Source organism: Sceloporus occidentalis, unplaced genomic scaffold, assembly GCF_023333645.1.
Source record: "Sceloporus occidentalis isolate IW3139 unplaced genomic scaffold, rSceOcc1.0.p SCAF_74, whole genome shotgun sequence".
NCBI classification, from domain to species: Eukaryota; Metazoa; Chordata; class Lepidosauria; order Squamata; family Phrynosomatidae; genus Sceloporus; species Sceloporus occidentalis.
The window spans coordinates 2,330,908-2,343,105 of NW_028317054.1; the positions used below are offsets into that span (position 1 = coordinate 2,330,908).

The following is a 12,198-nucleotide window of genomic DNA, read 5'->3' on the forward strand; positions in this document are numbered from 1 at the left end:
TTATTTGGGTTGTTCCCTTATCATCCAAACATGATTGGACTGGAGTCACTAGCGGACCCCTCGGATACCTGGGAAATTGTTGATACCATTGGTAAAGGAACCTACGGGAAAGTTTACAAAGTCAGCAACAAGCATGATGGTAGCCTCGCAGCCGTGAAGATCTTAGATCCAGTCAGTGTAGGTGAAAAGGTCTAATGTGTTGTTATGTGCAGGGTATTTTCAGGGAAGATAATAGGAGATATTTTCTACAGTATCTACAGTAGCCCGAATGTGTCATTTCTAACCTTTACACCTTGTGCCAAAAGCAAGTTAGCTTAGGAACCCAGAGGAACAAGTTAAGCAGATAACTAACAATGGCAACTGGATAAAAGAAAAAAGATCGAGAGAAAGGAGAAAGTCCCCTATCCGGGTTATCACTCAATAGCTTTAAAACCAATCATTCCTGGGTCATATTATTAGTGTGTCACCCGTATTTCTAGCAATGCTTCCTCTAAATGAACTTTTACAGGACTCATCACCCTAAACGAATCCTTCCTGAATCATCCATAGTACTTATAGAAAGATGTCTTCCTACCCAAAGCTGTCTTCAGGCTGAAGGAGATTTTAAGTTGGAGTGGAATGGCTACACCTAAAGAATGTGATAAGAATATTTTTACAATCAGTTAACAGTGTGCTCTTTTTTTAGTAATATAATTTGAAATTTTGAGGAAGGAAAATTAATATTACTGTACTAGATGATGCCTTTTATTGGACCAACATCATAGAAAAAGATGTTGAGTCGCATAAGGTTTTTGGATGCCTTTGGAAGCCTCTTTGTCAGATGGAAACTTTCCATCAAGAGACCTCTGGGGTCCAAAAAGCCAAATCTACATCATTATTAATGTTGGACAAATTTTTTTTTACCTTTAAGTAGAGACTTCGTATAAATTTCTACAAGTTGTCAATTGTTCCACACTGAGAATGAATAATAACATTTCTTAATAAGACATGTGGTTTGGAAACTTTGCAAAATGCTTGAAAAAACATACCCCTTATGGTGTAATGATACAGCGAATTTTCATTTTCTGCTACATTTGTATGCTAAAAAAAGCAATATACTTAAAAAGTAATTTCCATATGTGCTTTTGAATTGAGATGTCAACAAATTAATTTCAAATTACACCATAGATATGCCTCATTAAACTTCTTTAATACCAGAGCAACTTCAAATAATTTGAGGAATAATCTGTCTCATTCTACTTTTTCTTAAAATGAATTGGGTGTTTAAAGAAACATTTGGGCCGGATTCAGTCCCATAGAGACATTTAATGGGATGTAAGCGAATGCAATCCTTACATAGATCCCAATGGGCAAAAATGAGATGTATGTATATACAGTGATGTGTCTATCTTCAGCCCCGTCCTAGGCCTAACTCAGGGCAGTACCACCAGACGCCCCCTCCGCCCTGCCTTCCTTACCGCCTGCAAAGGCGCCAGACAGACGTAAACTAAGTTGGCGCAGTTGTTCATAAAGTTAGTGGGCTGGCTGGGAAGATCACTTATCTCTATTTTAACCGGCTCACAGAACAGTGGTGCTACAGGGATCATGATCATCTATAGCATAGAGTATTATAGAACCCTACTGGGGAAAAAAACATAAAAAGGTGATAAAAAAAATTATTATTATTATTAAAAAATAATTTACGGGAGAGATTATTTTTCAACATTCTGTTATTAAGGAGGAATGGAAGTGCGCTCTCACCACAATAAAAGAAAAAAAATATAAAAACATCTTAAAATTCCAGTAAAATGGGGAACCAGTTGGCTTAAAAAACAAAAAAACATACATAAAAAGACCAATATAGTGTAGTGTATAAAATAAAAACATGTACATATATATGTAAATGAGCTTTAAAATGCCCAATGCTCAATGGTAAGCGCTCAATACGGATCTTCAGGATTTCAAGAAAGGGATTTCAGCTTCACTACCAAAAGCTAAAATAACTCATGGATTCTTGGATCTAGTTTGGGTGGATAGAACACTAGTCTTTGGGATATTTCACTGAAACATGTATTTCTTTTGCTTAGGATGTGGATGAGGAGATAGAGGCAGAGTACAATATTCTGCAGTCGCTCCCCAATCATCCCAACGTCGTCATGTTTTTTGGAATGTTCTACAAGGCGGATCAATATGTGGGTGGACAACTCTGGCTTGTTCTAGAGGTAAGTTGCCCAAATTCCATAATTCCCAGTATATATTTATTACTGATTACATTTCAGATGAAAACAATAGTTCAGCATTTGTTACTCATATTTTTAGCCCTATTATAATACATTTTTAAATACAAAACCACCTTCCCAATGCCAGCTATTTAAGGGCTAATGTGCGGTCAGGAATATTGTTATATGTATAAAATCCCATGTGCCAAAAACAGAATGTTTGTCTAACATTTATTTTTACAGCGCCAAGATATTTATTTGTAAACAGGAGGCATAAATATTCCACTGTAAAGGGAAAAGTTGTGAGGTTTCCATGGTAACTCCAACAGGAACATTTTTTTGGTCATGTAACCCTAGCACGTCAGTCCATACACACGCTGCACGTTCTCTCAGTTCAGTTGTAGACTTGTCCACACGGAGCGGCATTTTGCTGCAGACAACGTGGGGTAAAGTACCGGCTGTGTTCACGAGCCGTTCTGATCACCGCGGTCGCTGCCTCCTGCTCGTTACCAGTGTATAGTAACAGTATGAAGCATCCATCTCAGCTGACACCGAACATCTTCAAATCGCTAATTTGTTTCAGCTGATGCTAATCTCCTGGGCACTTACTGTACATCAGAGCCGCTCCATTAAGTTTCCACAAAGAGAAAAAAGCAGCTGCTTGCGGGACGGCAATATCGTTTCCAAATCAAGTAAAGTCGGTGCAAAGCAAAGTTACAGCGGACACATCATGAAATTGATTGCTCTTTAGACAATTTACAACCGTTATGTAAAAAGAAACCCCAAATTGGAAAATGCCTAATGGCCATGACTGAATCGCCATGAGATGTGTTTCATGTAAAAGTACATGCAACTTCCCATTACAACTCCCTGGACTGGGAGAAAAGGATAGGGTGGTGTAACGGGGAGGAGGGTTGGCAATGGAGCAGAATGGGGGAGCGTAAGAAAGATGGATCGAAAAAGCTGAGGCTTTAGGTTTGTGTTGAAATTCCAGGCCCGGTCAGCCATCAGCCGCACCTACATCATCAGGCAGCCGCTGGCCTTAAAGTGCCAGGGCTGCCTTGGGATCAAAACCTCTTCTAAATTAGCCCATAGAACAGTGGCCTGTCTGGTGATTTGTCCCTTTTAATGTGGCCCAAAACATTGTGCTGACCCACACATGACTTAATAAACAATTATACTCTTATTTTTTTCAGATGTCATATATATTTATAGCTTTGTGTACATAATTATGTGTTTTTCACATGAGCTCAAAAAAACATAGAGCCAAAACACCGATGTAGGAAATGGATGGTTTAGTATCTAATGTTGTGGGTAAAAACCCATTCACAAAGGACCTAATTCCTGCTTTTTATCATCCCCTTTGATGTATGGCAGTCCTCTAATGGAAACAGCCTGCAAGGAGCCGCACAATTCTGCATCAGAATGTTTCATCTTGGCTACTGGCAGAACCTGTCATCAAGTCTAAGTATAGAGATATGGCTGCTGTCTGTTTTATATTGCCTGCCAGTGGGATCAGTGATGCAGCGAAGGCTTCAAATGACTGTAATTTGTTGCCTCATTGTTATCGGCAACATCAATCTTCTCCTGCCTGGCACTTTCGTCATACAGAGCGAGGGGCTCCTAAACAACAGAGCCTATGTTCTTTCAGAACCACAGGTGTATAGTTTTGTATCTCGATTGAATCTTAATCATATGCGTAGGCTGATAATTCACATTAAATAATTAATAAAAGGAAAAGAAAACTACATAATGCACTTGAATGTTATGATTTTAATCTCGTATAAACCTTTGTATTCTGTGAAACGGTTCTATAAGAAACTGGCTAGTTGTGGTTCCAAGAGTAGGAAAATAGCACAATGGTTAAATGTTGTAAAAATGTGTATATACGGTATGTGTTCTGCGGCTGTAAGATTTCAAATCATTTTAAGATTGTAGACTCTTTATGTACAGTATAAAACGTGATTTTGTTAAAAGTTCTTATTACTGTAGTCACCAATGAGATGGTCCTATCAGAAGGGTTGTGCAATTAGATGCTAGGATATCACTTTTTCAAACTTTGTTTGATGTTCTAGTAATGGGTATGGTTTATCTTCAGTGTAGTTACAAACTCTGTGGTATAGGGTTGTCACCCATGCCAATTTCACCTAGACAGTCTGGGAATAAAAAAGAAAGTCCAGAGTCATGGATTTACCTTTTTATTCCCTCAGAGACATTGTGGCTGTGTGCATCTGCAGAGGAGACCTTGGTGCCACACATTTCTGGAACACACTTGAACATTGTGTGGAGTGGGGAAGAGACAATGCATGCATGCTGTTCTCTCTTTTTTTCTCTTCTCTCCCCTCTCATTTTTCTCTTTTTTCCTATGTTTTTTCTCTTGTGTCTCCTCTCTTTCTTATCCTTTCTTGATTTTATTTCCTTCCCTCTCTCTCTTTCTCTAAATCAAGCTGTCACCTGTAAAGCCATACCCATTGCTACACTTGAAGAACCTTTCAAATAGCGCCCAGAAAACAGCCCATCAATGGGTGGCAACCCTACTGCAGTAAAATGCCTATGGATGTTATTCTATCCAAATATTCAAAATAGAAATGGCTACATATCTGGAATAAAGTCATACTAAATACACTATGTGCTGTGTTGTGTTCACTCTCATAGTTGTGCAACGGCGGATCTGTGACTGATCTTGTGAAATGCATCTTGAAGTGCGGGGAACATTTGGATGAAGCTGTCATCTCATACATTCTTTATGGAGCTCTTTTGGTAAGAAGGGAGTCCCATCCGGTAGGACAGAAGTGGAGACAGATCACTTATCCAATTCATCACGAAAGCTGCCTTGCAGCATCTTAATACGGACAGTAATATGTCCTGCTGTGTTCTCAGTAAGGGTAGAACCGGTGTTTGTTCAGTCGACCAGATGTTTCTGTAAGATGAATGTAGATAATAATCATTAAACTCTTAATAGCACAGCGATTATTTTTAAACAGGGGACTGATTTTTGGTTCCTTTTTATTTAGGGTCTCCAGCATTTGCACAACAACCGAATCATCCATCGTGACGTCAAGGGGAACAATATTCTTCTGACAACAGAAGGAGGAGTTAAGCTGGTTGACTTTGGTAATGACTGCTTGCCATTTAATGTCTGCATGCGCACTCTACCCCAATTTGCCGTCTACTTGGAAGTTTGCGATACACCATGGGTTCAGCGATTATGTTCAGCAGGAACCATTGGATACTTTAACTTTAACAGATGGCGCTCCCTCTGAGTTCCTGTCACGTAATCTGTTTTGGGTGGCTGCAAACAGCCTCTCTTTAAACGCTAAAAAATAGCAAGCCGTTTATTTAACAACTCGCTTGCAATCTGCTACGTGAGTCTCCTGTTTCTACGCCGTCGTCTCATTGAAATTCAATATTCCATCTTTTGCATATGAAAAGAAAATGATCGCTTCTCTCAAATGGTGTTAATAGCCCGGAGAACATTCATCCCCTTTGAGCAGAAGGCAAAGAGGTCCTATGGGGATGCAATGCAACAGATTCATTTAATTTGTGATTATTATCGTTGATTGTAATGAAAGCATAAATAAGGGGCTGAAATAGATAGCGGTAGAGGAGGTAAGAGCCAAAGCATGGGCAACCTATCATATATTACTTCCTTTTCCTGATAATGGAGCTCTTATTATCAACGCAAAGCCGTCAACATACTGCCAATTAAGATCCTCACAGAATTACTCACACAGTTTATTATTATTTTGGACATTTTTTTAACATTATGACAAAAATATGAGTCGATTCAGGTGAAACAAATTCAATTTATCTGATTAGTGTACCTATACCGCCAGAAATTAAGATTTTCTTATCAATGAACTGAATGAGAATTTTTCATTCAAAACATTAAAAAAAAAATATTTGAGTAGCGCCCAAGTCTATAAAATGTTCTTTTGTACTCCTTATTTTTATTTTTATTTCTCAGAGAAAGCCTGGTAGTCCTTGAGTTACATTAACCTACAACTTTGACATACATCATGCCCCATTTTTTATTGAATTTGATTTACTGGGAATGGTAACAATAGATATTTAGCTAGTTGCCACATAGTCATCACTGATGTCCTAAAACACTCTCATTGACATTGTTTTTGTACAATTTTGTAGATTTTGGCAGGTGGCCATTCACTATTTTTATTGAACACCAGATCTTGTCTAAAGATTTCCACCATTGGAGAGTAAAGTACTGCATGAGGAATACGCTAACATTTTTTTGTTGTTTATGTTTTTTTGGCTTGGTTACAAAGTTTTACATTTAAACCAATGCAATCAAAAACATACCTGGGACTTTAGTTGATTATGTCTAGGACATGCTCAAAAGGCCCCAATGTACATCACTTTTTGATTCCTTACTGATGGTTACATGGGCTCCATCGTCTCATAACGGCCATTTTGGAGACACATTTACTCACAGCAAAGGGCTGAAAATGTCCGAGCTTTCTACTTTCATACAGCTGTTACAATCTCTTAGATCTCATCGTGGGCTGCTGGATCTGCTCAGTCTCATGGAAGTGAATGCCACGTAGCCATTGATTCTGTATTCCTATGATGGGCAGAAATGTGGCAAAACCTGCACAGAACACAGCACAAGAAATACGAAGACGCGGTGCTGACTGTCAATTGTAAACATGATTCCTTTGAGGGAGAACCTGGCAAGGTCATGGACACCGTTGCTTTCCCAGGAACTCATCTAGAGATTCATGTTTGCTCCTCAGCACCCTGGGTTATTGCAATGGCTCAAAATCGGGTCACCTGATTGGTTTGATCAAAATGTTATATTTAAATTGTACATCTACTTCAACATACCTAATTTACCCATAAATTCCTGATCCAAGGGATATTAGTTTCCTTTCTTTCTTCCTTATAACTATAATTCTGTAAGTGTAAAGTCATGTAAACAGGATTTTCTTAGATGACCTTGAAAGTGGCAGTTCCCCAAAGAACTATACCCCTCCCGATACCTTTACTTTATCACAGAGAGTCTAACACCTGCCACCTGCTGTGATGTGAATGGCTTTGTGTCTGTAAATAAATCCTGACCTGCGTTCCTCCCCAGGATAAGATTGCACAGGCATTTAACCTTTCGGTGCCGGGGTAGGTGTACAGCACACTCTAAAACCGTAACACTGAAAGGATACAAGGCAGGTGTAGAGGTGAGAGATGGAAAATGTTTACAAATGACTTGGCCGATATCGTATTTTGTGTTCATTCTCACTCACGGTCCATCAGTTTCTATTTATTTTGAAAGCCCGTGCAATCTACAATCCTCACGTTACTTCTTTGAGTGAGAATTGGAATTTCTTAGAGGTCATCCCTGCCACGTGACATCCACTTGCTTTGTGTCATACAACCTGTCACCCATCCTATAGAACTTGCACCGACACTAGGGTTTCCGGTGAAGCACAAGGTGATTTCATGCACTGCTAAGAAAATAATTTTTATAGAAAATACTGTTGAGATATGGAATTCACTGTGAAATGTTGCTTTGGGGCACAGCTGTTTGATCAAAGGATGTGTAGACTTCTCACTGTAAAAGCATATGGTATTGGTAATGTCTGAAAGCAAATAGATAGAAGTTGTCTTACTAGGGCAAGTACTATTTAACAACACAATGCACAAAACAAACCTAAAATGCTACATGCTTATAACTGACTTGTGTATCTGAGACGGTATGGAATTTAATGTTTGACTTTTGTTTTTACGTCAGGAGTCTCCGCACAGCTAACGAGTGCCCGTCTACGTCGGAACACGTCTGTTGGAACGCCTTTTTGGATGGCGCCAGAGGTAAGGAATCTACTCTAGTTATTTACTATCCCTCATTAAATCTGTCATAGACGGATATATAAGTGGTAACTGAGAAAACAATTATGTAAAGTTTACAAAGACAGAATCGTCTCTGTATGATCTGTGGCTGCCGTGGCTTATCCCTCCTGGACCTGGCAATCAGACACGAGATTTGACCATTTAGAATGAGAGCACCCTTGTTGGTATTGGTCCTCCATAAACTGCTCTTTGGGTCTCCATATGCTTTATAGGCCCTCCATGTTTTACATGACAATTCCCTCATCTTATATATAATACACAAAGGCTGAAATAAGTTAATTGCCCCAAGACAGTCCTTGTGTGTATTAGAACAGTAAAATAGTCTTCACCAAAGAAGCCTTTGTATTCTTAGTAATGCACGTGCAATCTTCTTTACTTTCTCCCACATCACAGTCTTCTAGTGACTTGTTTTTCTTCATTATACATTTCTGAAAATGTTAATTGAACCACTCTCCTATGGGAAGCATTTTTTCTTGTAATAGGTATATTTGAAGTATCACCACCTGTCTGGCTTATCCACCCCAACCTGAACATTGAAACTTAAGTAATAATAAGGTTTTGGTAGAACTAAAAACATGTTCCCATTTTAGACACATTGTTAATGTTTTTTTTTCCCCTGTGTGATTTATTCTGCATCTGATTCCTTTCTCACTTTGGGTTTTATCCCTAATTGACATACTTAGGAATATACACAAACTTCTAAACTACTTTCTGTATCTGTTGTTCACAATCTAACTCAGCACCGTTCAATAGATTTAGTTATATATTGGCAACAAAATCCCATGAAAACTGTATCTTGGATTGCACAAATAGTTAATGGGTTTTAGTGGAGTCCAAGTTATTGGTAATCCAGTGTCTGCCCTTTTCTTGACATCATGGGGGACATTGTAAAAGTTTGTTGCTTTAGATGTTGTTCATCCACTTAACATGAAGCTCCATATAATGGCATTGGTATTTTCCATTAGCCGGTATTTCATATTTTAGTAAAATACATAGTTTCACTATGCTCATAAGCTTTAAATTGTTATGGAAAGAATATTACTCCATTATCGTTGTTTTGTGTCGAGAGTTAATGTCTAGACAGGTAAACATATAACCACCGTCTGATTTGCTCCTTTAGTTTTTTCTACAATCTGTTATTTTGTAACAATGAGCACTGTGTATCAGCTGATGTTTCGAGAGGATAATTGCAGGACATTAGTAGCAGTTTTCTCCTGCCACTCATCAGACTTAATTCACAAGTCTGTTGACTACACCAAGGGATTCAAGGTCAGCTGCAGGTTAATGGCTTTTGGGCTGTTTACTTTTACTCACTATTTAAAATTAGCAGTGATCCTCTGGAGATTTGTTGCGCATTTCAATATGAAAGTTCCTTAGACTAATAACTGAAATACTTTAGGGGGTTTTGTATATTCGGAAGTATAAGTTATTTGGAGGTATATGGAATGTTGTGCTGTTTTCTTGCACCAATTGACTTGTCTCAATAGTGGCTAAATAAAAGCATTTTCTAAACTGTTATATGCTCCTCTGTATAGAGAGTGAGATATTTAGAGCAATTCTTTTTTTAATAATGTCAATTTAGGACCATTTCTGATGTATATGTTGATGGACCACACATGAGTGGAACCCAGGGAAATTCCAAAGGCAGGTCCTCCAATACAGCGCTTTGTAGGAGGCAAGAAGGGTTCTTGGCCATATTAAGGTGAAGGGCTGGCCACACAAAGATGTGAGGCTGACCCCAAAAGACATCAGAGGAGGGGAGTGAGTAGAACCTAGATGGGGAATGGAAGGAACCAAACACCTCTCTCCTCACTTGGAGCCCAGTTATCAGCCTCTGAGGGTAATCAGGGTTCTCTTTCATGTTCATACCTGCAAAATGTCTGAAGTCTCTCTGGGACTCCAATCCTTATGTCCCATTTTTCAAAGAGGTCAAAATCTTTTGTGGGATGTAGAGTGGTTAAAGTACTGCTTTTGTGGGATGTAGAGTGCTGCTATTTGTGGGGCAAATTCGATTTAGGCTAAAGTAATCACACAAATATACATAGATGAGAAACTGGGACTTGCCCAGATGACGTCTATCATAAAGCCCTTCAAATAATGAACAGGGCAAGCCTTGTGTGTCAGACAGTTGCCACTTTGACAAAAATGAATCTGAGTTTGTAATGTAAGATGACCAGATCCCTTTTGACCCCGGAGTTCTAATATATATATATATATATATATATATATATATATATATATATATATATATATATATATATATATACAGTACGACCATCATATTATTTTTAACATTCAAGTTCTAGCTTCTCTAGAGTTGCATTCTTTTTATAACATTACTGATAGAAATATTCATTTCATCACAGGCCATTAAAATGTAAATGAGCTGTGAGTCATACATAACAATTTCTATGCAAAGTACCATGGTTACCTTCAATATATTCATAAAAAAGTAAAATAAATAGATGTGTGCGTTTATTCTGTAATGTACAGTCGTCCTCCACATCAGCAGATTTTTTTTGTTTCAAGTTAAATGAGAGCCTCTATGAAGTATTAAAAGGGAGTGGAAAATGACTCTAGAAAACGTAAGAAGATGGATCTTGTAAACTTTGCCTGTGAACAGCTTCAAATCAAGAAAAAAAAGTCTTATAAAATAATCCTCAACAGGGTCAGATTGTAGGGCTGACATGTTCTTTCCACAAAACCCCCAGAAGAAAAAGTATCCATCTGGAGGATAAATACCGCTGCCTCCCGGCTTCAGCGAGTTCTGTCCCAACCAAGATCTCTAAAGTCAATGATTGTGCATCGCTCAACAACTAGGCTCTAGAACCAGTTTTGGAGATCCAATAGCAGGGGAAAGCTGGCAACAGGAGCAAGGATCAATAGTCAACATTTTGGGCCAATACCTCAAGAATTTTGCTTATAATTCATATGTATCAACCAGTGTGCCTGGAGGAACAAGGAAACTATTTATATCTTTACTGGACTCCTTTCATTGTCTTCCTATGCATTCCCATTCTGTTAGTGTGTTCTTGACAGGTCCTAATGGTACAGATTGAGTAATCTGCTTTATTACGGGGGCCCGTCCTCCCACGTACGGAAGCCTACTTTCCACAGAAGCACAATGCCTTTCATTTTGAAACTATTTTGAATTCTTAGCAGACATCATTGACAGCGGTGTCTGAAGTGCTAATGATTTTAAGGTCCCATGTCTGGCTTTTCTCTTTTGCTCTAATGCTGAGTACCGATCTATGGCCCTTGTCTCTTTTCTAACCTATAACGGAGCCAGATTAGAACATAATAACCATAGAGATAACCATAGTACATGCAACCAGCAAAACAGCAATCTTAAAAGACTGAGTAATTAACCTGGAACTAAATTGAACCAAACATAAGTTCTAGCTAACATTATGAATACTTCTGAAAGAAACTTTTCTCTTCGTTTTGTGCCATGGATTTTCTTTATGAAGGACCTTTTTCAGTTCCGAGAACACCGAGAAGTCGGGAGTGTTTGAGACCGTATCCGCAGCAGGCTACAAACGTTTTGGTCTCTGGAACATTGGATTAATTGATTGCTCATTGAAGGAAGGTTATTCCAGGCGCAGAACAGTACAAAAAACCTTTTAGTTGGAGAATGCACAGTACTTTTAAAGATATTGTATAAAAAGGCTGCGCAGGCGAGTCGAGGCTGCTCAAAGAAGAGAAAAAAAATCTTTATATATATATATATATATATATATATATACTGTATATATATATATGTATATATATATATATATATATATATATATACTGTTTATTAATTATATATATATATATATTACTTTTATTTAAAGGCACCCTTACTATACTGCCTTTTTTTCATTTTTAGAATTATTAAGAGCGCCCACACATACTTAACCGCTTTTAGATATTGCCTGTAACCTTCTGCACCGCCATGTTATATTGCATCGTTTTCCAGCAAAAATACGAGGCTAATTTTAATAACAGAACTAGCAGCCCTCTGTCAGTATCCACAGTATGCTTAAAATGCTTCCATGTTCTAATACAACTAGATAGATAGTTACCTAGAGACAGGTATTTCAGAGAAATTTCTGTAACTATTATAATAATATTAATATAAAACGTAGGATGCATT

The 12,198-nt window shown here is 38.1% G+C and overlaps 1 protein-coding gene across 1 annotated transcript in view; it reads left to right on the plus strand.

Moving 5' to 3' along the window:
- Nucleotides 1-12,198, plus strand: part of LOC149285945 (myosin-IIIb-like) — a 93,843-nt gene continuing 81,645 nt past the window's right edge. The window contains exons 1-5 of the mRNA XM_089494666.1: nt 1-177; nt 2,067-2,201; nt 4,854-4,958; nt 5,213-5,312; nt 7,945-8,021. Coding sequence (XP_089350792.1) covers nt 31-177; nt 2,067-2,201; nt 4,854-4,958; nt 5,213-5,312; nt 7,945-8,021 — 564 coding nt within the window. The 5' untranslated portion in view covers nt 1-30. The remainder of the gene's footprint in view (nt 178-2,066; nt 2,202-4,853; nt 4,959-5,212; nt 5,313-7,944; nt 8,022-12,198) is intronic.